General features: G+C 34.8%; 2 protein-coding genes across 2 annotated transcripts in view; one reads left to right on the forward strand and one right to left on the reverse strand.

Annotated features, from left to right (window-relative positions):
- Positions 1 to 13,888, reverse strand: part of si:ch1073-188e1.1 — a 75,089-nt gene extending 61,201 nt beyond the window's left edge. The window contains exons 1-2 of the mRNA XM_087303473.1: positions 13,689 to 13,888; positions 9,535 to 9,601 (exon numbers count right to left, since the gene is read on the reverse strand). The gene's annotated coding sequence lies outside the window, so the exon portion shown is untranslated. The remainder of the gene's footprint in view (positions 1 to 9,534; positions 9,602 to 13,688) is intronic.
- On the forward strand, positions 930 to 26,135 carry LOC137488901 (uncharacterized). The gene is made up of 10 exons (XM_087304814.1): positions 930 to 2,254; positions 3,376 to 3,708; positions 9,151 to 9,453; positions 9,526 to 9,674; positions 14,353 to 14,405; positions 16,696 to 16,802; positions 18,864 to 19,172; positions 19,261 to 19,554; positions 22,784 to 22,929; positions 25,737 to 26,135. Exons 1-10 carry the CDS (start codon positions 2,212 to 2,214, stop codon positions 25,803 to 25,805), a joined length of 1,806 nt encoding a protein of 601 aa, XP_087160940.1. The 5' UTR covers positions 930 to 2,211; the 3' UTR covers positions 25,806 to 26,135.
- The last annotated feature ends 648 nt before the right edge of the window (positions 26,136 to 26,783 follow it).

Raw genomic sequence — 26,783 nt, forward strand, 5'->3', positions numbered from 1 at the left:
AAGAATACTTCATCAGCGTTTGTTAAAGGAAGGATCAGTAAAGAGTAACTTACTGCTGGACATGTCAGGATGGGTTTCTTCCTTCATTTCTCAAGTGTAAGTTCAAAGATGCCTCGTTGACTCTAGCTTGCAAATGTATTTAGTTGTGATTTGTTACTTATAACCGCGTGTACTGTATCAGGTTAACTCGCTTTATTCTCATATCGGGTGCAAAGTGGAGGAGGTAGTGTGTGTGTCTGTTTATGCGCGTGTGCGTGCTCAATATGTGTGTGTGTGTGTCTGTGAAAAGAGCAGAGTGAGACAAGCTAGAAGATCTCCTCGACAGTTTTTGGAGTTTTTGCTCAATAAAATAGTTAATCGTCTGAATTTTCAAGTCCATAGTCTGTATTTACATTGACCCACTGGGAGCTAAAATCCACACCTACACTATCGAGCGTGTATGAACTGTGATTACCTTTATATTGTTGATTAGCTGTTGGGCATTTCACTCTCTGACTGAAGGCAGTCGACCAATCGCAACAGACTGTCATTGGTCCAATCAGCGCAGATTAGCTTCGCGCTAAGGAGGGGTTTGGGAACAAATGAATCACTGGACGATTCATACGGGAGTCGCTGGGATAATTAGGTAAAAATAAATGCAGATTATAAGACCATGAAAGTGTTTTTTGACCTTGCATGCATATTAGTTGTTGTTGGAGACCCTTAAAACCAAGATATGAACCTATTTCATGTATAATAAGGCCTCTTTAAAAAAAAAAAAAAAAAGTAACAATGCTGCTTTATAAACTAAAAAAAAAAAATCAAAACAATAGAGTTAAAGACTTTAAAGGTTATACTTTTAGAAAATTAAAGAGATGGTGTTCTGTGCAAATGATGCAGTGAGAGTTACTGAATAGCAAAAACCACAATGTGGAAAAAAAAATGCCTCAACCAATCTAACACTGTTTTGTAACTGCTGAATAGCAAAAACAACACAACACTGATTCCTGATGATCCACTAGAATCCAGTATAAATCTCACCAGTGACTCAGACTATTTAAGCAGATTGTTTTAAATATATAAAGCTGTTCTGTGAGGAAAGCGACTGCATCTCAGGTTCTTAATAGCGGAGCAGGAAGCAGCTTTTAACCTACATACTATACACACATCAAACAATTGGACACTCGTGCACCAGCTCTGTCCATCCAGATCACACACGCTTCTGAAGAACACTGACCGCAGCAGGTTTCAGTTTGACTCGCAACACCAGCTTGACTCGTTAAGACTGAAAAAAATGTTTTATACAGAACCACTTGTAACATCTGAACGATCATAAAAGCAGTTAAAATCATTTGTTTTATTGTTATTATATTGAATTACTCCACACAGTTTATGACTCTCCTACTTCTGTGAGCTACATTTCAGTAGTAAAGGATTATATGTATGTTTTATGTTTTTAAAGGTTTGATAACATTTCTTCAATCTTTCATTTTAAAAATATTGTTATTTAGAGCCTTTGTTTTAACAGTTGGTCAAATTTACAAAAGTTTTCATGTGCTAAATATTAAACAGATGCAGGAGTTTGAAAGCATATGTATTATTTTATGTAAACATTAGTTTTAAAATCTGAAATAAAGGCAACTTTTGGTATTTTATGTAAAAATATGATGTAAAAATGCTCTAAATTTAAAAAGTTTTTGAAACTGGGAAGAAATATTCAGTATTAAAACAGAAAAAAACCCATTTCGTAATTTTTTTTGGTCTCAAATGGATAACTACAACTCATAAATCATACATTTTTTCAAAGTGATAACAGCAGCAGAACATCATGTTTTCACTTTTTAATGTATACAAAATTTAACTTGATGTTAGGTCAGCTTAATGTAAAGTATGAAAAACTTGAAAAAGTTAATCCAGTTCAACTTCAAGTAAAAAAATCATTATTTTAAATCAACTTTAAGATGTAAAAAAGTGTTTAAATGTACACTTTTTATATGATTCAACACATACACAGACTACATGTATACATTATAAATATTAGGACATGTTCGGTGTGTGTGTGTGTGTGTGTGTGTGTGTGTGTGTGTGTGTGTGTGTGTGTGTGTGTGTGTGCGTGAGTGCGCGCATGAAAAGGAGGGTCAAAATCGAAGAATGCATCTCACACACAGATGAAGAGACTGTGTGTCATCAGCACATGGTCTTGTTAGATCAGACACTGAACTATTTTTAAAAATGCTTCAAATGTTCATTTTGTTGTGTTTGGGCTTCAAGACAGGTAAGTTTATAACTTTAAGGCTTTATTTCTTTTTTATAAACTAAACTGCTGCTACTTTCACTTTAGGTAAACCATTTTAATTTTCTCTTCTTTACATTTAAAACAGATATACTTGATATAACAAAAGATACAACAGTTCTACAAAGAACCTAAAATGTTTTTTGTTTATTGTTTTTTTTATGCTTGAAACCATAATTTTAAATAATTATTTAAAGATTTGCAATGACAGAGCAGTGATTTAGGCGTCTCATGTTACCATATACTATAATATAGCCGTCTATTATTTCAATCGTCCATCGCCTAGTAATTAAAGTCTTTTGTGAAGGGTAAAATTAACAAATAAAAACAAACAAACAAATATATAAACAAATAAATAAAATAAAAAAGTCTTTCAAAATACATTCTCTAAAAACTCCCATGGAGGATTCCAGATATACCAGAAATCATCAAATGTCTGATGCAAGTCATACAAGTCCGTCTTTCTAAGGGTATGAAATGGTAATCTGATCTATTCACATATTGGCCGAAGGAATGTTGTAGGAGAAAATCACAACAAAATAACTTTTTTTTTTTGCTAGATACATGTTGTAACACAGATTCTAGTCCATGACTAAGGTGTAGAGCAGTTTCACAATTCAGAAGATACATTACTGAAGATATAGGGCAAAAGGTTTACCAATAATCTTCTGAACTAATTTGTGGATTTCTAAAATGTATAAAAAAGTAGTGTTACAAAAACGTGCTTTTTGAATTTTTAAGAGCGAGACTACTGAAATACAATGATTTTACCCATTAAGTATGTCGCATTTAGTTTTCTGTTGCGTCTCTGCTGGTATTATTGATTTCATATTTAATTTTGAGCAGTATTGTTCTCATGTGGGATTGTTTTATTTGTGATGCTGGAAGTTTCATCACACATATGGACTTTAGAGTGTTCAGAATTTAGAATGTTACCAGAATTTGAAATCAGCCACTCTTCTTAAATGAAGCTTGCCATGCCACTATGGAATACAGTCTAAAGTTCTAAAACTGTTTAAAAACTCACTTCAGAGAGACAGTTGAGAGATTCAAAACTGTGTAAAGCAACGGTCAATAAATCTGACCCTGTTCTTGTTTTCCAGGTGTGTTTGGCTCCCGTAGGAATGAAATGCAGTCATTAATAGTGACGGAGGGAGATTCTGTCACTCTACACACTGGTGTTACTGAATTACACAAAGGTGAATTAACATGGCACTTCATTGCTGATAAATCTCTAATAGCTCTTATTAACAGAGCTTATGAGGCCTTCTCCACAATGGATGGTCCTAATGGGAGATTCAGAGACAGACTGAAGCTGGACAATAACACTGGATCTCTGACCATCATCAACATCAGATCTGAACATGCTGGAGTTTATGAAGCGCAGATATTTTCAGATAATACATCATCAAAAAGATTTAAAGTTACAGTCTATGGTGAGTACAGATTGTTTGTCTTGTCCTTTAAAATACAAATAACCTGTTTATAAAGTAATTTTCCAGCTCATAGCTCTTTTGGAGCATACAGTCAAATCAAGACACAAGTATTTATATTTTGTTCACCTCATTTTTCTTTAAGCACTAGTACTTATTGATTAGCTGCTGAGGCTTATTGTTTAGATGAGTACTTTTTACAATACCTACTACACTCAAAAAACTGCTGCTTGTTCAAACTGTTATTTAAAATAATAGCTACAAAAAAGGGCCCCTTTGGCAAGGACCAACAGATTTAAACTTTAATTTCTTCCTTGTGGGATTGATTTGCTAAATTTTAAATGGGAAGAGTTAGCCACTGTTTGTTGTGCTATTAATGTTTTTTTTAATGTTTATCTTAAGTGTGTTGTATGATATACAGTATATGCTGTAAATCTATTATGCTTAAGAACAAATTGCCCCAAAAATGGGTAAAGTTTACAGTAACAGAAACAACACATTTCTTTATTTCTTAGGACAATTTTTTGGGTCAGTGTTAAATACAAATTAAATTTCCTAGATTATATTGATTTGTGTTGGGACAACATGAATGACATGAATCAATTGTTTGGAACCCTACATTTTTACATTGTGCACTAAAAATGACTTTTTTTAACGAAAAGTCAGTATTACAATTTTTTTTTTATTATTACTTCAACACATGTTAATGCGTTTATCAATATTCAACTACATTTTTGAAGTTATGCAAAGTTTAATTTAATATTTTGGATCAGTTTAATTGATACAAGTTTAAATGTCTGGAAACGTTAATTTGATTTAACTAAATAATTAAGCCAACAAGATTTTTTTTTGTGTGTAATATCTTTCTGGTTACAACTGCGTACTTTTATATTATAACTATTCAGAATTGCCAAAGAAGATTTTAAATATTAAAAAAATCTAACAAGAAACATTTGAAATATCGTTACCGTTAGTGGTATCTATTAAATATTATCTTTTGTACTAAAATAGCAGCTAATCAGTATGCGCTTCGTAATAAATAGTACTAGTTTCCATTTAATAGGTATTTAATAAGTCCTAAAACTATAAATAATGAATAAATACTGGTAACAGGCAATAAGAATTGTTAATAAGTATCCCATGCGGAATCTGGATTTTTTAGCCCATCATTGAGTCTATTTATTTACAAATGTGTGTACATGTGTTTATTTATTCGTTTTATATTAACTTCAGTGATATTATTGAAAAATATGGACATGTTGATATAAATTATGTACAATACAGTTTGTAAAGTAATATTTTCTGTGGTTCTTTTCGTATTTAACATTTTACTTTGTTTACCATACAAGTGGTGCTAATTGGATTTGCGCTGTAAACTTTAAATGAAGTTTAAAAGATATTTCTTTTATTTAAACGTCTTAAGTTTTTAGTTGCTTTACTACAAAACATGTTCTGCGTAAATATACCAGATTTTGCATTAAATTCTACACAGAAATGTTAAAAATGTCGGCAAATTCTGCCTGATCCTGGTAATAAGGTACTAGTTCATAATTTAAAAAAAAAATTATAAATTAATACTATTACCTTATGAATAAAGTATTCACAAATAGAGTATTCACAAATAGAATATACATGCTTTTTAAAAGGGAACAGTTGATCTCTCTGTGACGGATCTCCACAATTCAAAGTCATAATAGTTGGGTGTCGCTAATGAAGATGACTGCTGCTATTCAAAGAGTAAAAATAGATCCTAATAAATGTGAACCAAGACCATAAAATCAGTTATAAGGGTTAATTTGGAAAACTGAGATTTATACATAATCTGGAAGCCAAATAAAAACGCTTTCCATTGATTTGACAGTTTTTGTTTGAAATACAGGTAAATAAAATAGGAAATTTAATAAATTTAAATAAATAAATAAAATGTTAATAAATGTAAAAGTCTAAATATTAGGAATAAAATCACCTTTTAAGATGTCCAAATTAAGTTTTTAGTGCATATTACTAATATAATAATAATAATAATAATAATAATATACATTTACAGAAGGAAATGTACAAAATGTCTTCATGGGACATGATCTTTATTTAATATTATTACGATTTTTGCCTCATAAGATATATTGTTGGTTATTCCCAAAAATATTCCCGTTCGACCTACAACCTGGTCCAGGGTCACAACTAATTTTAGCATCTAATAAATACATTTTTAAAAAGTACTAACTAGGCCCACAAAGAATCTGAATGTGCATAAATCCACAGATTGTTTTTGTTTGCCTATCATTGAGTATTTATTTACTTATTAAATATATTTTATCACATTTTATATTACTTCCAACAATATTATTGAATATGCAAACATTGATGATATATGTACAAAACAGTTTTTAAAGTCATATTTTAATTCTTTTAATAGATATGTTACATGAATGACTTGCTTTGTTTACCAAACAGGTGAATCTAATTTTGCATGTTTTTAGTTACTTCACTCGGAAAAAATAATAATAATAATATCACTCCGCAAAACTCTTTGCAGATTCTGTCTGGCCATGCTAATAACTTAAGAAGCACTAGAATCAAAAATAATAAGCATTCGTCTCTAAATCATCAGTTGTACTTAATGAGAAAGATGCTAGTATTTAAATAGCAATGTGAAATAAATACTAGTTTGTTTTATAAATTAAATGTTAAAAGTTATATAAAATCTTTATTTACTCTTACATTCTTAAGGGTTAGGGTTAGGCCAGTTGTGGTCCCACTGACCATGTCCCACTTGTGGGATTGTCATTTCTGTGTCCTTGGGAGTTCTGTACAACACATGGAATATAGAATGTACAGAATTTTAAATGTAACTGACAAAATTTGTCTTATTGATTAACGGTTGATGCGTCGGCATAGTAACTAAAATGGAAAACAGCGTAACATTATAAAATTAGCAGTTCAGAGAGATGCACTAAATACTGTATAGTAAACTTACTAGTGAAAAGGATACTTTTTAATTCACATTACAGACTTATGAAAATAATAAGTAATGACATCTAAATGATAATTAGCACTTATTGAGAAGGGTCTAAAAACAATTTACTGATAGCATGAAAACAGACACTAGATTATCTTATTATTAAAAATGTAAACATGATTTGGCATCGACCTCAATTATTATGTAAAGTCTGATTACATTTACATTATTTGAGCTGTAAAGCTGATTAAAACAGACTTTACATTTTTTAGGGATTTAAGGTTTTCACTATAAAAAATATCTGTATATTTTACAGTTTTTCTGTATTTTGTGATTCATGTTTTTTATTTCAATTATAATTTTGAATTGCATTGTGGGACTTTATCAACTTTTGAGGTTAAAAAGTTTAAAAGTGACTTTTATTGGCGTTTTTTTTTAATAGTTTGGAGCAATATATTTCCAGGGTTAACATTTTAAATTACAGTATTAAAATCTGGTAATAAACTACAGAGCTTTCTGTTATTTTACAGACTTAATACTACACATTAGGGCTGGAAAAATATGACATTGCAATATTTTGTTTTTCTGCGATAAATAGTGCGCTATGAACACAGTTTCATCAGATGCCTTGAATAACTCTATTTGGAAAGTGTTCATTAATTCAGACGGATTGCAACAGGGAATTGAATCATGCATCAAAATAATAAACAAATTAGAAGTGATGATGCTTTATGTTTTTTTTCAAACTGCACTCAGGTACAGAAATTGGAAAAATCAATTGTGAAAAAGCCCTGCATTAGCTTTATTTTATAATTAATAAAATAAAATGTATCTCAAACCAGTAGCCAACCTTTTAAATGGGGTGGTTCTATTTTCTCAAAAAGTGAACCTTTTTGCAGTTATATGCCTCATTTTCTATTTAATTATGAGATTTAAATACTGCATTTTAGTAACATTAAGCACTTTTTTTTTACTGGATTAGCTTGTCGGATGGTCATCAGAACCACACTTTTTATATACTAAACACATTTCCTAAAGATTAATAATAAAGAAATGTGAAATAATACTGATTTTTAAAATACATATTAAATCACATATTAAAAAAAAAATACAGGAATCTATTAAAGTTTTAAAATTAAAAACTGTAGTCTATTTTAATTTATTAGGCAAATAACAAATTGACCATCACATTTAACCTTTCTTAGGCAGAAATTGGCCATTTGAATAAAAAAAAACTTTTAAAGCATTATAATAATAATAAAAATATAATAATAACAATAATAATAATAGATGTAAAGCCTCACAATTTTTCTAGCCTCTATTAATGGATAACAATAATAGGCAAACTAGTGTTCAAATCAATTTAATATAGGCTGATTTTGGTGCATCACACCTTTTTATTGCTCATTTTTTTGCCTCAGGAATATGCTTTAAGATTTATAAAGAAGTTACCTGTGAATTTTTTTTCTCAGTTTAAAAACAATACAGTAGAGAAAAAAGTATACTTACAGCAGAATATTTGTTAGCATTGGCCAAAACTGATTAGCTGAAGTCACGCCGGATCAACAGCCAGAAGGGGACTCTGCTTGGACCTAAAGACTTTTTCGATGGATTATTTTCACTATTTATGATAGCATAGCAGTCATAATTGCACAAATAAGCTCATGCATGGGACAATTTCTGGATTCTCTGTTGGTGAAGGATGGGTCTTCCAAACCACCTGAACCCCTCCTGGCTACGGGCCTCTATTTACGGTATTAAAGTTACAAATAGTACAATTTCTTGTGATTAACTTTTCTTGAAATGTTCATACAGTCACAAACCGAATAGGGCAGACTCAACTTAAGACTTGTCACAACTCAACATTGCATATCTTGCGATGTGACCATTGCCTACTGTATGTGCGCATTGCAGTATCACTGCTAAAATGGATATATTGCGCAGCCCTACATATTATTTCTTATACAATATGTTGTTTTAAGGGCGACACTGTGGCTCAGCATTGTTGCCTCACAGCAAGAAGGTCGCTAGTTCGAGCCTCGGCTGGGTCAGTTGGCATTTCTGTGTGGAGTTTGCATGTTCTCCTGTGTTAGCGTGGGTTTCCTCCACAATTCAAAGACGTGCTATAGGTGAATTGGATTAACTAAATTGGCCGATCCTATGTGTGAATGAGTGTTTATGGGTGTTTCCAGTGCTGGGTTGCAGCTGGAAGGGCATCCTCTGCGTAAAACATATGCTGGATAAGTTGGTGGTTCATTCCGCTGTGGCAAACCCTGATGAATAGAGACTAAGTCCAAGTATCTATATCAGTCCAAAACTATTTAAACATGTCAATGTAAGTCACTCAAGGGATCAAGGTCCCATAATGCAATTCATAACTAACATCGCTGCTGTAATATTTATTCTTATTATAGTTTGAACTGATCAAACCTGATTAGACTATTATTATCAGTTCATGTTGCTGTTTATTATCTTTTATTTTCCAGCTCGCCTGCCTGTTCCTGTCATCATCAGAAACTATTCCCAGTGTTCTTCCTCCTCATCTTCAACATCCCATTATAACTGTTCAGTGTTGTGTTCAGTGGTGAATGTGAGCGCTGTGAGTCTCTCCTGGTACAAAGGAAACAGTGTATTGTCCAGCATCAGTGTGTCTGATCTCAGCATCAGTCTCTCTCTACCTCTGGAGGTGGAATATCAGGATATAAACACCTACAGCTGTGTGATCAACAACACCATCAGCAACCAGAACACACATCTGGACATCAACACACACTGTCAGCCATGTCCAGGTATGTGTCACCAATAATCAAGCCTATATTATCAGATTCAGTCAGTCTAATGACTGGTTTTGCTCATCACAGATGATCTACCTGTATTTAACATCGCGTTCCTCTGCGCCGCTGCATCTGTGCTGATTGTAGTGATCGTCGTGATGTGCTGCAAGAAATGGAGAAAAACAGGTCAAGAGAGAAAGAGTTCAGCGAAGTGTGATCCTAAAACACGAACAGTGGTGAGATCATTGATGAAGGTGCTGCAGGACGTGTTGCAGACGGTTTGTGTGATTGAAGTTTGCTGATTGAAGTTGTGTGTGAAATGTACATCAGACGGTCAGTGAACAGACTTTGGTTTTTTGGTCCAACTGTCATTGTTATTATGGCCGGCCTAGTTAAGGGGCAGATGAAAAGAGCTATACGTGTTTAAAATTCCATTTAAACGTCGGGTTTGCACTTTAGTTTAAATAACGAGTATGTTTTTTCCATTTCGCAAACCTATTCTTTTATTTAAGCCAAGTCAACTCTTTCGTGCAGATTAGTGCTATAGAAATAAAGTCAGTAGTGGTAGGAAATCAGAGCACTTTTAGTAGAAAATGCATTTATAATACACTCACCGGCCACTTTATTAGGTACACCTTACTAGTACCGGGTTGGACCCCATTTTGTCATCCGAACTGCTTTAATCCTTTATGGCACAGATTCAAGTAGGTACTGGAAACATTCCACAGAGATTTTGGTCCATATTGACATGATAGCATCACTCAGTTGCTGCAGATTTCTCAGCTCTACATAAATGAGATGAATCTCCCGTTCCACCACATCCCAAAGGCGCTCTACTGGATTGAGATTTGGTGACTGTGGAGGCCATTTGAGTACAGTGAACTGATTGTCATGTTCAATAAAACAGTGTGAGATGACATGGCGAGTTATCCTGCTGGAAGTAGCCATCAGAAGATGGGTACACTGATCATAAATAGATAGACATGGTCAGCAACAATACTCAGGTAGGCTGTGGCGTTGACACGATGCTCAGTTGTTACTACTGGGCCAAGTGTTACAAGAAAATATCTCCCACATCATTACACCACCAGCAGCAGCCTAAACTGCTGATACAAGGCAGGATGGATCCATACTTTCATGTTGTTGAGGCCAAATTCTGACCCTACCATCCGAATGTGGAAGCAAAAATCGAGACTCAGACCAGACAACGTTTTTCTAATCATAGTGAATTGTAGCCTCAGTTTCCTGTTCTTAGCTGACAGGAGTGGCACCCGGTGTGGTCTTTTGCTGCTGTAGCCCATCCGCCTCAAGGTTGGATGTGTTTTGTGTTCAAAGATGCTCTTCTGCAGACCTCGGTTGTAATGAGTGGTTATTTGAGTTACTGTTGCCTTTCAGCTGGAACTAGTCAGGCCATTCTCCTCTGACCTCTGGCATCAACAAGGCATTTGTGCCCACAGAACTGCCGCTCACTTGATATTTTCAGACCATTCTCTGTAAACCGTAAAGATGTTTGTGCATGAAAATTACAGTAGATCTGCCGTTTCTGAAATACTAAGACCAGCTCGTCTGGCACCAACACCCATGCCCAGTTCAAAGTCACTTAAATCCCCTTTCTTCCCTATTCTGATGCCCAATTTTAACTGCAGCAGATCATCTCGACCATGTCTTCATGCCTAAATGCATTGAGTTGCTGCCATGTGATTGTCTGACTGGAAATTTGCATTAATGAGCAGTTGGACAGTAATACCTAATAAAGGCAGTAGTACCTAATAAAGTGGCCATTGAGTGTTTATCAAATTCAACTTTTAGACCCCAAAAAATATTATTTATGATAAGTTATGCTATCATACATTAAGAGTTTTATGGAACTGCTTTAGGCAAAAATTAGTTTGTGCTTTTATGGTTTATAAGATATGGTAATATAAAATATTGGGTTCCATTTTTAACCCTTTCATCTGCAAGTTTCTCTCGAGTTTTTGAACAGCTTTAGAATTTTACCCTGTATTCCATTTAGTTTCCATGATGAGGCGATAAGTCTCAATTAAGAACAGTGGCCGATTTTAAATCCATGTTTGAAATTTTAGCTACATTCTTTACTTTCTAATTCCAGTATGTGGGACGGAACAACGGGCGGCACAGAAACAACAATCCCACACGAGGGACCATTCTGCTCAAAAGTTAATTTATAAAAGATTTAGCTTAGATTGTAATCCATATATTAATTTTCCTTAGCCTTAATCACTTATTTATCAGGTGTCACCACAGAGGAATGAACCACCTAGCTTAGCTTGTAAAAAAAAAGAAAAGAAAATATTATAGCAAAATTTTAAATCTTGCTTATAATTTGGGTACTGGAACAACAGGTATCTTTATATTTGTGCGATTTAGTCGATGTCACTAGCAATGTTTTTTTTTTTTTTTTTTTAAATTTTGTCATAGATTGTTGGGGACTGAGTAAAATAAAAGCAAAACATTGTGCCTGGCAATCCAGTAGATTAACTTTACTGACCCAAATTCAGATCAATATATGTAGGCAACAGTTTAGGCAGACAGCACTTAAAAGACTTGCACTGTGAAAACACAAAGCTTTGGTTTAATATTAAATAATTCAGGAATAGCAAATTCCAAACATGTAGCCATGATTAATACTGTCTGTCAGTCATCTTGGTGGCAAAAGTGAGTTGCGAGTCAGTATTTGGGAAATTTGTGTTTTGATTTTTTTTTTTTTAATCTAGCCTGCGCTTAGCAACAACAAAAAATGTGTTTTTGTTTTTATATGGAAAAGGTGGTGCGTTGATGATGTTAATACTCTTGATAGCTGAGAAGGCCATTGTTTGTGTAGTTTTTTTTTTCTTTTTCCATATGAAATCACTATAAATACACTTTTAGAAGTGCAAAATAAGCTTAATATTACTGTATATCCCCTTACTATCCAGAATAAGAGAACATCACAATAGAGCAAAGAGAAGCGGAAACTAATTATTGTGATCCAACATTTGCATCACATTATAGAATATAAAGATAAACATTTAATGAAAAGAGCAATCAACTTACCTCTGAGACTGTTATGAATGTATGGCTTTGTAATTTTTATAGTGTGTATTATTGCTCATTACTGATCACTGTGGTTGATACTTAACATTATATAAAATCACAGAAAAGTTTAAGAAAGTATTATTCCACAATACAATAGCAAAATGTTTATATATTTGTATGTTGTTTTTTGCATTAATAAGTGTCTAGCACACCTTCCTAAGGCCTATCCTTTTCTAAGGAATTTGCGCTAGATGCTGTTCATAGCTAATACAACCTGTATATAGTGTTCATGGTACATCCATCTGTAAATATCACCATAGTTTTTCTATAACTGTACTTTATAACTTATACCTGTGTATCCTGCACTTGCTGCTATTGCACTGCTTGTTAGACCTAAACTGCATTTCGTTGCCTTGCACTTGTACACATGTAATGACAATAAAGTTGAATCTAATCTAATCTAATAAATGTAAGAAAAACATATAGATATTTATATATCACATTATGGATGATAAGACATTGCAATTACTTGAATACATGATATTCAAACAGACTAAAGCTTATAAAAGTTCTAGATTTATAAACATTTCTTCTCAGCATCCTTTGTTTATATTGAGTTATTTCACTTTAAAGACCATAAAAATGAATTATTATTTGCCATAAAAGTGATATCACTGAACCTACACACAGCCTGATAAAATGCTCATTTCTTATCTCACTTATTCTGCTTTTAATGTTATAGAACGTGCAAACAATTCTTGCTCTTGTACCCACTTTGCGAGCTGTCTCTTTATTAGCTCATGTTTTATATGCACTTCACAGCTGGGCTGACACTTTTTAGGCACACCCACCAAACGAGAAAGAGCATCTCAAACCCTGCTGCACATCATTTCCAGGAAACATGTCACTCAACCCGGAAACCTAGCAAAACGTTGCTTTTTTTCAGTTCACGAATCTCTTACCATTCCAGTACACAAGACTAAACCCTGTGTAGAACTAAAAGGTGAACAACTTACAACCGAAATGAATATAAAGAGTTAGTGTCACATTAAAACAGACAGTAGTGTTCAATATTGAATTCATCAGAACTTAACACCGTTCAGTCAAGATTGTGTCGAGTTATTGCGTCTATTACTTTTATTAGGTGTTATGATGTTGGTTGTAGCCTATTTAAACCTTAAAAAGACACAGAATTGTTGACTACAATAGTTTACCTGTGCTGGAGTCTGGCCTCGAGCTGAAGCTGCTGTGTTCATGCTAATTCATGCTGTGCACCTTTAAGTAGTCGTTAGTTGTTTTGTCGACGCGTTTTAACAAGTTTTTTTGTTGCTTTTGTGTCAAAGTCAACCATTCTCAGCTCTGAGGCTGCTGTGACGAGCTTTACATCTAAAATGTTTGATGAGGTAACGGTTGTGACGAACTATGACTGATGTCATTTCCTGTAGCATCTGCTCTGTAGCAGCAGTGGTTCTTCAAAAAATAAATCAATGTTAGGAATTTGCACATAAAAAATCGAGTTATTCTGTGTCATTACATTCACTTGCTGCCCCAATCAAAATCTGAAAGGTAGTGGCGTTTTCTGTACACTAGGTGGCAGACAAGCAACTTTTTTTATAGAACCTAATTAGAGCAGACAAATAATCACCATCATTTTCAGGCAACAACAAGCAGCTTTGTGTTAAAAAACAACCTTTGGAGTAAAAATTATATATAAAAAATGATTTCAGATTTTAAAATGTCATACTGAAGTAAAATATGTTGCATATGCGTTCATAAAGTTATTAAATAATTTTGTTTTGGTTGAGAGATAATCTTACATTGAACTAACAATTCTGCTGCATTATCAAGATTTCTGACTGAGTTTGTTTTTCCTTGCAGAAATCAGACAAGACGAATGCTGTGTATGAAAATGTCCCCAAAAACAAAAGCCGGTGATTGTATATTTTGTGGTTGTCAGAACTCATGCTGTTTTACTTGCACTTTTTGGTTTTCTTTCAATTTAATATTTTGTTTTCATTCTTTGTATCTTTTAGTGTGGTTGTCGCTCATTTTGTTCACTAAGAGCATCCATAAGCTCATTCAGATGTTCCAAATATCATTTGTTATTAAATATGAAATCACACCATTCTCTGGACTCATTTGTCTGTCATGTACCGCTTTTGTTGTGTTTGTTTATCACGAGATGTGCTCTCCTGCATATTTGGACAAATATGACACAAGCACATTGTCGCTCTCTAGTGCCCAAAGCTGAACATTACATTTCTCTATAATTGTGCTACTTAATCAATAGAGACTGATTATAACAGTAAAGCATTTTTTATAATATTTAATACAAATGGCCTCATTTAACAGATTTTACTTATATCTTTGTTAAGATTTGTATAAAAACTACATTAGTAAAATGTTAATATCAAGCTGGTTGAATTGAACATGTTAAAGTAAATGTAATTATATGCATACTTTTTCCCTCTTTGTTATAGTTTAATAAAATAAAGATATTGAGAAGAACAATTGCCAGTAAAGTCTAAGAAAGTTATCCAAACAGCTTACACCATAATTTGTAAAGACAGAAAAATAATTAATATTATGTCTATTATTTGTAGTACTTTTGTAGCAATTTAAACTTCCCTTTCGGTATTTAAAAGTAACAAAGCAAAAGCTAGAGTTTGACTGTGTATACTCTATGGACGAATAATTGAGTGTAAGTTTAACGCTCGGCCATACACACAACAGCCACAGGTATATTTCAGCAGTTGTGTGACAGATTGAATGTGCTCAGGTTGAGGGGTCTTTCTTTTTAGGTTTAATTTTTTTTTAATAAATTTCCAGATCATTGCAGATTGGTTATTTTTAAATAAAAAGGTTAGGTTTATTTTATTCAAAATAATGTTTCTAAATAACCTAAAAATAACCATGAGGGATCTTTCGGTGTAGGTTATTTTAGGTTAGTTTTGAAATAACCACTCTAAAATGTTCTGGGAACCAAGAATTTTTGGTAATTTCAAAACAGATTAACTTAATTATTTTTTGTCAAAATTCTATAAAAATACAACAAATTCACTCAAAGACTTTTCGAGTATGATGATAAAAGCTTGACACATCCATTTACTTTTGGGCACCTTATTTACCTGACTAAAGACCTTCTCAACCTCATCTCTCAGTTTGGAGGTTGCTCAGCACTGGTAGCTTAATGAAAGGGTTAAATGCAGCTGCAAGGGTTTTTTAAGGGTACTAAAAGGCCACCAAGGCAGGGTGCCTTGCAAATGCTAGGAGTTCACTAGTAACACATCTTTAAACAATCTTTTGTGAGAAATGCTAATGTGGGTAATTGAAAACCACAAAAATGCACAAAAAGCTGAATCTAATAGAGAGAGTCAACACACAAACAAAAAATGGGCAGTCTTTAAAGCCATTCAAAGTGAAAACTGATCATATCGTTGTACTGTTATTACAAATGTTGAATACAGAGATATAGCTGTGCATAGCAGAAAGAGACACTTCACCTGCAAGCTCTTAATACTTCCTTTGAAGCCCCCCAATGCAGGTTGTCAGCCCACCAAATAGATCAGCCCACAGTTCACAAAGTCAACTGCTTTCAGTTTGACTCAGAGGATGAACCTCAGGAAACTTGCTTCTGTGAGGTGCCAACGTCAATGTGATATTTCCACACACCACGCTTTAATGTCTAGTCCAAATATCTGAATTTTTTCAAATCTTGTTTTCAGAAATAATATACCAAAATTAAGTTAAACAAACAAAAATAATATTGTTTTCTGCTTTGGCATACGATTATTTCATTTATCTTATTGGCAGATTATTTAGCTTGTTTTAAGGTAAAACTCACTTAATTCTGTCATACAATTTCTTAAAACAAGAGGATACATCTAGCTTGTCTAGAATAGGCCTTTTGGTTTAAGGATTTTTTGATATTTGGGCTAGAAACGAGACAAAAAATACAAAGAACAAAAAACATTTTTGCAATTTTTGTTATGAAATATAGTTCATCGAACACATAGTATCTGCATTTGGCCATTCAACAGTCAGAAAATCATCATCATCATCAAAAAAAACATGTTATTCTATTAGCATAAACTAAAAATACTAAATATTTCCATCGACCAGAAAACTTTAGTCCAATTATAAAGGTCACTGTATAAAAAGCAATAGGAGGGTCAAACGCTTGTGAGAGGATTCATAAACACACACACACCCACACACACACACCATCTTCAGTGTTTGGAGCGGGAGGTCTTTAAGTGAAGCAGAACTGTTGAAGAACATGTTTCAGATGTTTGTTTTGTATTGCTTGTTCTGGAGATGTTGCGCTGGTAAGTTATTATAGCATTTCTTTCCATTCATGAGCTCAAGTGAATTCTCATCTACTGCTTGTGAGATCCACTAATAATTTGTAAATGTTTCTGGTTATGATCTGCATGTGGAGGCTTTGAAAGTCAAAATCATTGAATTGAGCTGTTGAAATATTTTTAGGCTGCTTTTCTACTATATATATATATATATATATATATATATATATATATATATTTTTTTTTTTTTTTATATATATATATATTTTACATCCAGCGACCAACTGCTTGTTAACTCAAATTTCCAATCAGCCAATTACATTGCAGCAATTTAATGCATTTAGGTATGTAGACATGGTCAAGACAATCTGCTGCAGTTCAACCCAAGCATCAGAATGGGGAAGAAAGGTGATTTAAGTGACTTTGAACATGACATAATGGCTGGTGCCAGTAGGGCTGGTCTGAGTATTTCAGGAACTACTGATCTATTGGGATTTTCACGCACAACCATCTCTAGGTTTTACAGAGAATGGTCAGAAAAAGAGAAAATCTCTAGTGAGTGGCATTTCTGTAGGCGCAAATGCCTTGTTAAGCCAGAGGTCAGAGGAGAATGGCCAGACTGGTTCGAGCTGATAGAAAGGCAACAGTAACTGATGTTGGAAAATAGGAATCATTTTTTAATTAATTAATTAATTATTTATTTATTTATTTATTTATTTATTTATTTATTTATTTATTTATTTATTTATTTATTTATAATCAAACAATTACTTTTTATTGGCCATGTAAGGGTCATATATTAACTGAACTTCTACTGTTGTGTGTGAGTGCTGTGCATACTAATTAGCATTTTTGCAGAAGTAGAAAAATGCGGGTCCAAAGTTAAATTCAGCTCTGCAGAATCTTCCTGTCTGAAGAGAGGTGTTAAAACTGAACAAGGAGCACAGAAAGTTGTTTGCTTTTTTTTTTTTTTTTTTGTGCAGAAAATTTGTAGAAAAAGAGGAAGTATTTCTGGGGTGCGGCCAATGGAGGACTGAACAATGACTGACAAATGACGAATTTCATTAAACTCCACCTGTTAATATCAGCTGCCTATATAAGTTGAAGTCGGGAAAAGAAAGTGGCTGCGCACCTCCTTAATGTAACTTCTGCATTGCACTGAGGATAACAGAATTCTGTGAATCGAATTATTCATTTGTATCCAATAAATTGTTATGATTTTTGACATTGAAGAAAAACCTCTCCTGACCTTTTTTCATGAACACGCATGGAATTGATTTAATATTCCAACACTCAATTGACCACTCGTTACAACTGAGGTCTGCAGAAGAGCATCTCTGAATGCACAAAACGTCCAACCTTGAGGCGGATGGGCTACAGCAGCAGAAGACCACACCAGGTTTCCTGAACAGGAAACTGAGGCTACAATTCACATAGGCTCAACAAAATTGGACAACAGAAGATTGGAAAAACGTTGCCTGGTCTGATGAGTCTCAATTTCTGCTGCCACATTCGGATGGTAGGGTCAGAATTTGGCATCAACAACATGAAAGCATGGAAACATCCTGCCTTGTATCAACAGTTTAGGCTGGTGGTGGGGGTGTAATGGTGTGTGAGATATTTTCTTGGCACACTTTGGGCTCATTAGTACCAATTAAGCATCATGTCAATGCCACAGCCTTCCTGACTATTGTCGTTGCCCATGTCCATCCCTTTATGACCACAGTGTACCCATCTTCTGATGCAGGATAACGGACCATGTGTGATGCTATCATAGTAAGGTGTACTTTATTAAGTGGCCAGTGATATATAGTTATATATATATATATATATATATATATATATATATATATATATATATATATATATATACATATACATATACATATATATATATATATATATATATATATATATATATATATATATATATATATATATATATATATATATATATAAAGATGAGGTTATCATGTATTTGTGTCTCTGTTGTTGTTGAAATGGTTATTTAGTTTACATGTACATTACAAATCTACAGCTGAGTTCTAATATAAACAAGTCTTAATACCTCTTCATGTTTTCTAGGTGTTTTTGGTGAGTCCGTCTCAGTGATGGAGGGAGATTCAGTCACTTTAAACACTGATGTTAGTGTAATAGATATAGATGATGATGTAACATGGAAATTTGTAGCCGAAAACTCTCTCATAGCTAAAATAAGCATTAAAAACGTATTATTCTCCACAAATGATGGGAGATTCAGAGACAGACTGAAGGTGGACAGACAGACTGCATCTTTGACCATCACAAACATCGAATCTAAACATGCTGGAGAATATCAGCTTGAGATAAATGGTGTTAAATTGATGTCAAAAATATTCAGTGTTTCTGTCTATGGTGAGTAAACATTCTTACATTTGGCTATTTACACTCCTTTAACACTAAATACTCAACTAATAATTCATTACTGTCTTGGGTTTTGAAGCTCGTCTGCCTGTTCCTCACCTCAACTCGTCACAGTGTTCTTTCTCCTCATCTTCATCAGTGCATTATTGTTCAGTGTTGTGTTCAGTGGTGAATGTGAGCGCTGTGAGTCTCTCCTGGTACAAAGGAAACAGTGTATTGTCCAGCATCAGTGTGTCTGATCTCAGCATCAGTCTCTCTCTACCTCTGGAGGTGGAATATCAGGATAAAAACACCTACAGCTGTGTGATCAACAACACCATCAGCAACCAGACCACACATCTGGACGTCAACACACTCTGTCAACCATGTGAAGGTATACATTACCAACAATAAAGCCTACAGTGGGTACGGAAAGTATTCAGACCCCCTTATATTTTTCACTCTTTGTTATAATGCAGCCATTTGCTTAAATCATTTAAGGTATTTTTTTCCTTATTAATACACACAGCACCCCATATTGTCAGAAAAACACAGGATTGTTCACATTTTTGCAGATTTATTAAAAAAGAAAAACTGAAATATCTTAAATCCTGAGTATTTAGACAGTTTGGTTGGTATTTAGTAGATGCACACTTTTGATGTAATACAGCCATAAGTCTTTTTAGGAAAGATAAAGCAACCTGGCTTTGGGGATCCTCCGCCATTCCTCCTTGTAGATCCTCTCTAGTTCTGTCTGATTGGTTGGTAAACATTGGTGGACAGCCATTTTTAGGTCTCTTCAGAGATGCTCAATTGGGTTTAAGTCAGAGCTCTGGCTGGGCCATTCGAGAACAGTCACAGAGTTGTTGTGAAACCTTATTTTAGCTGTGTGCTTAGGGTCATTGTTTTGTTGGAAGGTAAACCTTCAGCTAAAGGCTGATTTATACTTCTGCGTCAAACGCCGGCGTATGCTACGGCCCTTCGCCGTGGCCGTCGCCGTCACTGACGTGCACCTCTCAAAAATTGTAACTACACGTCGCAACAACGCGTAGCGCAAGCTCTGTGATTGGTCGGCTTGCTAGCGCCGACGAGTCTGGGCGGGACCGAGAGCCGCGCGAATGCCGCGAGCGATTGTTTACAAGTGTGGAGTCCCGTGAAGGAGTTCCGGATGGAAAGTTTTGTTTTGTGTTTACCTCATAGTTAAAGTTGTTGCGCGTCCGCCGGTTCCTGCCTCAAAATGAGCGAGTTTGAGTCACTTGTACATCCAGGAAGTGTTCAGAATAGCAAAACAGAAGCGAAGAAACTCGACACAGAGGAACATTAACACCTCACTGCCCACTAGCGTTTCGGAAGTGTTAATGCAGACCAACGGAGACAGTGCGCAGAAGTATTAATGCACAGTTGCGCGCGTTGCCTGCGCCGTGAGTTGCGGCGGTCACTTCACGCAGAAGTATAAACCAGGCTTAAGTCTGAGGTCCTGAGCACTCTGGAGAAGGTTTTCATTCAGGATATCTCTCAGGATATCTTTCCCATGATTGACACCAGTCGTTCTGGCCCTGCAGATGAAAAACACTTCCACAGAATGAAGCTACCACCACCATGCTTCACTGTTGGGACTGTATTAGACAGGTGATGAGCAGTGCCTGATTTTCTCTGCACATAACTCTTAGATTTAAGACCAAAATGGTCTATCTTGGTCTCATCAGACCAGAGAGTAGGCATGGACCGGTTTAAGATTCTGACGTTATGGTAACCTTGGATAAAAATATCACAGATTCACAGTATTGTGATTACTGCTCTAAACTATATTCTTTGTAAACTTTGGGGTAAAACAACTAAAACTTTTTCCACTTTGAACATCATATATTTTGTTTTGAGAAACATTTAAAATATTTTGGAATAGTAAACACCCCATCTGGCACAGAACATCAACATGACGTTAAATTGGCATTGTACCCCAACAGGGGATGTTGTATTTTGTTTGAAATTGAAAATTGGGTTCTTATCAAAACGTAAATTCAAACAAATATCAACGTCTAATGATATTACAGCTTGACGAAGTGTGGACATTACCACTATGACGTCTATAAGACGTTGAATTTTGGTTGCCATACCTGACAAATAAATGTCAGTATTTGACGTCAATATGACAATGGTATAAGATGTTGGCTCGACATTGGAATTTGGTCACTTTCTAACAGAAACTAAAATTAACCAAATATCAACGTCTAATGATGTTACAGCTTGATGATGTGTGGATGTCACCACTATGACGTCTATCAGACGTTAGATTTTGCTTGCCATACCTGACAAATAAATGTCAGTATTTGACGTCAATATGACGTTGGTTTAAGATGTTGGCTCGACATTGGAATTTGGTCACTTTCTAACACAACCTAAATTTAACCAATTATCAACGTCTAATGATATTACAGCTTGACGAAGTGTGGACATTACCACTATGACGTCTATGAGACGTTGAATTTTGGTTGCCATACCTGACAAATAAATGTCAGTATTTGACGTCAATTTGACAATTGTATAAGATGTTGGCTCGACATTGGAATCTGGTCACTTTCTAACACAACCTAAAATCTAATTCGTTATTGGACGTCAAATTAATGTTGTCCTTAGATGCTGGCTAGACATTGAATTTTGGTCACCTGAAGTCACGACCTACATCTAACCTAATATTAATATCTTATAATGTATGGCTGTTGGGATGCCAGGCTAAATAATTCAAATAAATCATTGAATCAATCATTCTGCTGTCTTCATTTGTTTCAAAAACACAGATTTCAGTACAATTTTAAACGAAATCCTTGGAGATCTTTTCTGCTGGCGATACTGTTGTTCACAAAAAATCTTACACATACCTTAGGAACGGCATAGCAGAAAAATTTGCCGGTTTTAAAATATTAACTTTTCCAAACTGCGGTATATCTTGAAAACGGTTATCGTCCCATATCTAACAGAGAATCTTATTTCTCGCCATTTTAGCAAACTCCATGCAGTCTTTTATGTCTCTTGCACTGAGGAGAGGCTTCCATCAGGCCACTCTGCCATAAAGCCCTGACTGGTGGAGGGCTGCAGTGATGGTTGACTTTCTACATTTTTCCGCATTATTGGAGCTCAGCTACAGTAATCGTTGGGTTCTTCTTTACATCTCTCACCAAGGCTGTTCTCCCCAGTTTGAGCTCAGTTTGGTTCTAGTAAGGGTTCTGGTCGTCCCAAACATCTTCCATTTAACCTCATGATTCTCATTTGCTCTAACAAGCATTGTGAGCTGTAAGGTCTTATATAGACAAGTGTGTGGCTTTCCTAATCAAGTCCAATCAGTATAATTAAACAGAGATGAGAGTCAAAGCAAAGGGTCTGAATACTTATGACCGTGAGATATTTCAATTTTTCTGTTTTAATAAATCTGCAAAAATGTCAACAATTCTGTGCTCTTCTGTCAATATGGGGTGCTGTGTGTACATTAATGAGGAATAAATGAACTTGATTTTAGCAAATGGCTGAAATATAACAGAGTGAAAATATCAAAGAGGTCTGAATACTTTCTGTATCCATTGTATATTATCAGATTCAGTCTGACTAATGACTGATTTTGTTCATCACAGATGATCTACCTGTATTTAACATCGCATTCCTCTGCGCCGCTGCATTTCTGATTGTATTCATCACCGTGATGCGCTGCAAGAAATGGAGAAAAACAGGTCAAGAGAGGAATCGTTCAGCGAAGTGTGATCCTAAAACACGAAATAAGGTGAGATCATTGATGAAGTTGTTGCTGGAGGTGTTGCAGATGGTTTATGTGATTACAGTTTAAAGTTGTGTGTAAAATGTACATCAGACGGTCAGTGAACACTAGTGTTCACCTCACAGCAAGAAGGTCGCTCGTCTGGGTCAGTTGGCGTTTCTGTGTGAAGTTTGTATGTTCTCTTCGTGTTCGCGTGGGTTTCTTTCGGGTGTTCCGGTTTCCCCCACAGTCCAAACACATGTGGTACAGGTGAATTGGGTAGACTAAATTGTCCATAGTGTATGAGTGTGAATGAGTGTGTATGGATGTTTCCCAGAGATAGGTTGCAGCTGGAAGGGCATCCGCTGCATAAAACGTGCTGAATAAGTTGATTCTGCTGTGGAAACCCCAAATTAATAGTGACTAAGCTGAAAAGAAAGTGAATTATGCAGCGGATGACCTTCCAGCTGCAACCTAACACTGGGAAACATCCATACACACTCTTTCACAAACATACACTACGGCCAGTTTAGCTTATTCAGTTCACCTATAGCGCATGTCTTTGGACTGTGTGGGAAATCAGAGCACCTAAAGGAAACCCACGCCAACATGGGAAGAACATGCAAACTCACAGAGCCGAGGCTCGAACTAGCGTTCTTCTTGCTGTAAGGCCATCCTGCTACCCACTGCGCCATTGTGACACCCTCAAAGTATAATTCACAAAAGACTTAGCTTGTATAAAAGAGAATATCTTACAGCTAACTTGTAAATCTTGCTCATAATTTGGATGCTGGAACAACAGGCCACTTTTTATTTGAGCGATTTTGTTGATGTAGATCACCAACAATTTCATTTGTTTGGGAATTTTGTCATAAAACATTGTTAGGGACTGAGTAAAATAAAAGCAAAACATTGCACCTGGCCATCTTGAGTTAATTTTATTGACTTATATTCATCAATATAACATTTTAATAAGCAGACGGCACTTAAATAACTTGCTCTGTGAAAACACAAGGCAATGGTTTAACATTAAATCATTCAGGAATAGCAAATTATAAAAAGGTAGCTGGTTACAGTGTCATCTCAGTACCAAAAATAAGTTGTGAGCCAAAATTTTGGTAATTTTTTTTATTTATTTGGGTTGCAATTAGCCCCCACAAAAAGTGTTTTTAAATGGAAATGGTGGTGCATTGAACACCATGTTTCGATGACACAAGTGTCTAGCAGCTAGGAGGGGCATTCCCCCATTTGAATCACTATAAATACACTTTTAGAACCACAAAATACACTTGATGTTACCATCCCTCCCTTTACCACCGAGAATAAAAGAGAACATCACAATCGAGTAAAGGGAAGCAGAAACTAATTATTGTGCTCAACATTTGCAGACAAACTAAAGCCTATAAAAAGTTCTAGATTTATATATGAAGAGTTAATATGCAAAAACCTCTAGGTGCCGTCTGAAATTTCCATCAAAAATGAACATTTTTCTTAGCCTCCTTTGTTTATACTGAGTTATTTCACTTTGAAAACAATTTAAAAAAAAGACGTATTCTTTGCTGTAAAAGTTATTTTACTGATTAAAATGTTCATTTTGGAAGAAAATTTCAGACAGCATTTTCAAGGTTTTTGCATCTGGACTCTTCATATGTTCTTATTTCACTTATTCTGATTTTAATGTAAATAAACGTGCAAATACTTACTCTTGTACCCATTTTGCGAGCTGTCTCTTTAATAGCTCGTGTTTTACATTCACTTCACTGCTGATTGGGCTGACACTTTTTGGGCACACCCACCAAAAACACATCTCAAACTCTGCTGCACATTTCCAGGAAACATGTCGTTTAACCCGGAAACCTAGCAAAACGTTGCATTTTTCAGTTCACGAATCTGGTTACCATTCCAGTACACAAGACTAAACCCTGTGTGGCACTAAAAGGTTAAAAATTTACAACCGAATTGAATATGAAATCTTACAATGCCATAATAAAACAGACAACACTGGTCTAATCCATTACAACTTAAAAGCGTTAAGTTTTATCGTTCAGTCAAGATTTTGTCGAGTTATTGCGTCTATCACTTTCATTTGGCGTTATGAGCTTAGTTGTAGCTTACAATTAAATATTAAAAAGACACAAAAATGTTGACTAGACTATTTTACCTGTGCTGGTGGCTTCGAGCTGAAGCTGCTGTGTTGTTTATTCTGAAGTGATGTGCACCTTTAAGCCGTCGTTAGTTGTTTTGTCGACGCGTTTTAACTAGTGTTTGTTGCTTTTGTGTCAGTCAACCATTGTCAGAGGCTGCTGTGACAAACTTTAGATTTTATAATGTTTGATGGGGTAACGGTTTTGACGAACTGTGACTGATGTCATTTCCTTTAACATCTGCTCTGTAGCAGCAGTGGTTCTTCAAAAAGAAATCAGTATTTAGGATTTACACATTAAACAAATCGAACTATTTTGTGTTATGATGACATTCACCTGCTGCCCCAATGCTCAACAAATCTGAAATGCAGCGACGGTTTCTGTACACTAGGTGGCATACAAATACATTTGTTTTTAATACCTTTTTTATTTATTTTTTTGAAAGAACCTAAGTATAGCAAGACAAATAATCACCATCATGTTAAAGACCAACCCTTGGTATGAAAATTATGTATAAATAATAATTTAAGTTTTACTGGGATTTTAAAATGTCACACTGAAGTAAAATATGTTGCATATGCATTCATAAAGTTGTTAAATAATGCTATTTTGGTTGAGGTAGTACCACATTGAACTAACAATTCTGCTGCTAGATCAAGATTTCTGACTGAGTTTGTTTTTTCCTTGCAGAAATCAGAAAACACAGATGCTGTGTATGAAAATGTCCCCAAGAACAAAAGCCGGTGTTGTATCTTCTAGAGTTGTCAGAACTCATGCTGATTTACTTGCACTTTTTGGTTTTCTTTCAATTTAATATTTTGTAGTTATTCTACTTTGTATCTTTCGTTGTTGTCACTGCTGAAAAAACAGCATATGCTGGTTAGGTGCGTTTTGTTGCTGGTATGTTGGTTTTGCTATCTTAATGGTCAGGATTAGCACTCAGACCAGCAATACCAGCAACAAAACATACCATACCAGCATATGCTGTTTTTTCCATCAGGGATTGTCGGCCATTTTGATCACCAACAGCATCTTGAAGCTCATTCAAATGTTCCAAATATCATTTGTTATTAAATATTAAATCACACCATTCTCTGTGTTAGTTTGTCTGTCATTTACTGCTTTTGTTGTGTTTGTGTGAGAGTATTTCATGAGATGTGCTCTCTTTGATATTTGGACAAATATGACACAAGCACATTGTCGCTCTCTAGTGCCCAGAGCTGCACATTACATTCCTCTAAAATAGTGCTACTTCATCAATAGAGTGATTATAGGTAAAGTGTAGTGAGTATTTGTCAAGGATAGTTATCCTAACTTGAAATTATTTTACTGCTTTTGACCCATGAAAGTGCACACATCTCAGCTGAGTACAGATATAGAAAGTGAGGTTCATTAATCTTCAGTTTTAAATAAAATAAAGCTGCGGTAGACCCAACTAACAATTTATGTTCCTATGATGAACATGATTTATCAGTTAGCTAGGAAAGTTATTTATGTTAATGCTGTTTGCACTAGGATTAGGAGAATATTCATAAAGCATTCCCTGTTAGATACTCAAGCTAATATCAAAAACTAAATAAAAACAACAAGCACTTGCTTGCATCGTCTCCTATTGACTCAATATACCAGATTACTTAAATCATATTAACATTTGATTAAATCAGCAGAATTAGTAGGATAATTATGAGATTCTGTGGAGAGGTACACCTGCTGAACAACAGATATTCCTGGAACCTG

Source organism: Danio rerio, chromosome 22, assembly GCF_052040795.2.
Source record: "Danio rerio strain M-AB ecotype USA chromosome 22, GRCz13ab, whole genome shotgun sequence".
Classification (NCBI taxonomy): Eukaryota; Metazoa; Chordata; class Actinopteri; order Cypriniformes; family Danionidae; genus Danio; species Danio rerio.

Excerpts from the sequence above, each read along its gene's own strand:
- LOC137488901 (XM_087304814.1), top strand. The coding sequence starts at position 2,212 with ATGCTTCAAATGTTCATTTTGTTGTGTTTGGGCTTCAAGACAG. Across the intron at positions 9,454-9,525 it reads ACACTGTCAGCCATGTCCAG|ATGATCTACCTGTATTTAAC; the intron begins GTATGTGTCACC and ends TGCTCATCACAG. Across the intron at positions 19,555-22,783 it reads ACTCTGTCAACCATGTGAAG|ATGATCTACCTGTATTTAAC; the intron begins GTATACATTACC and ends TGTTCATCACAG.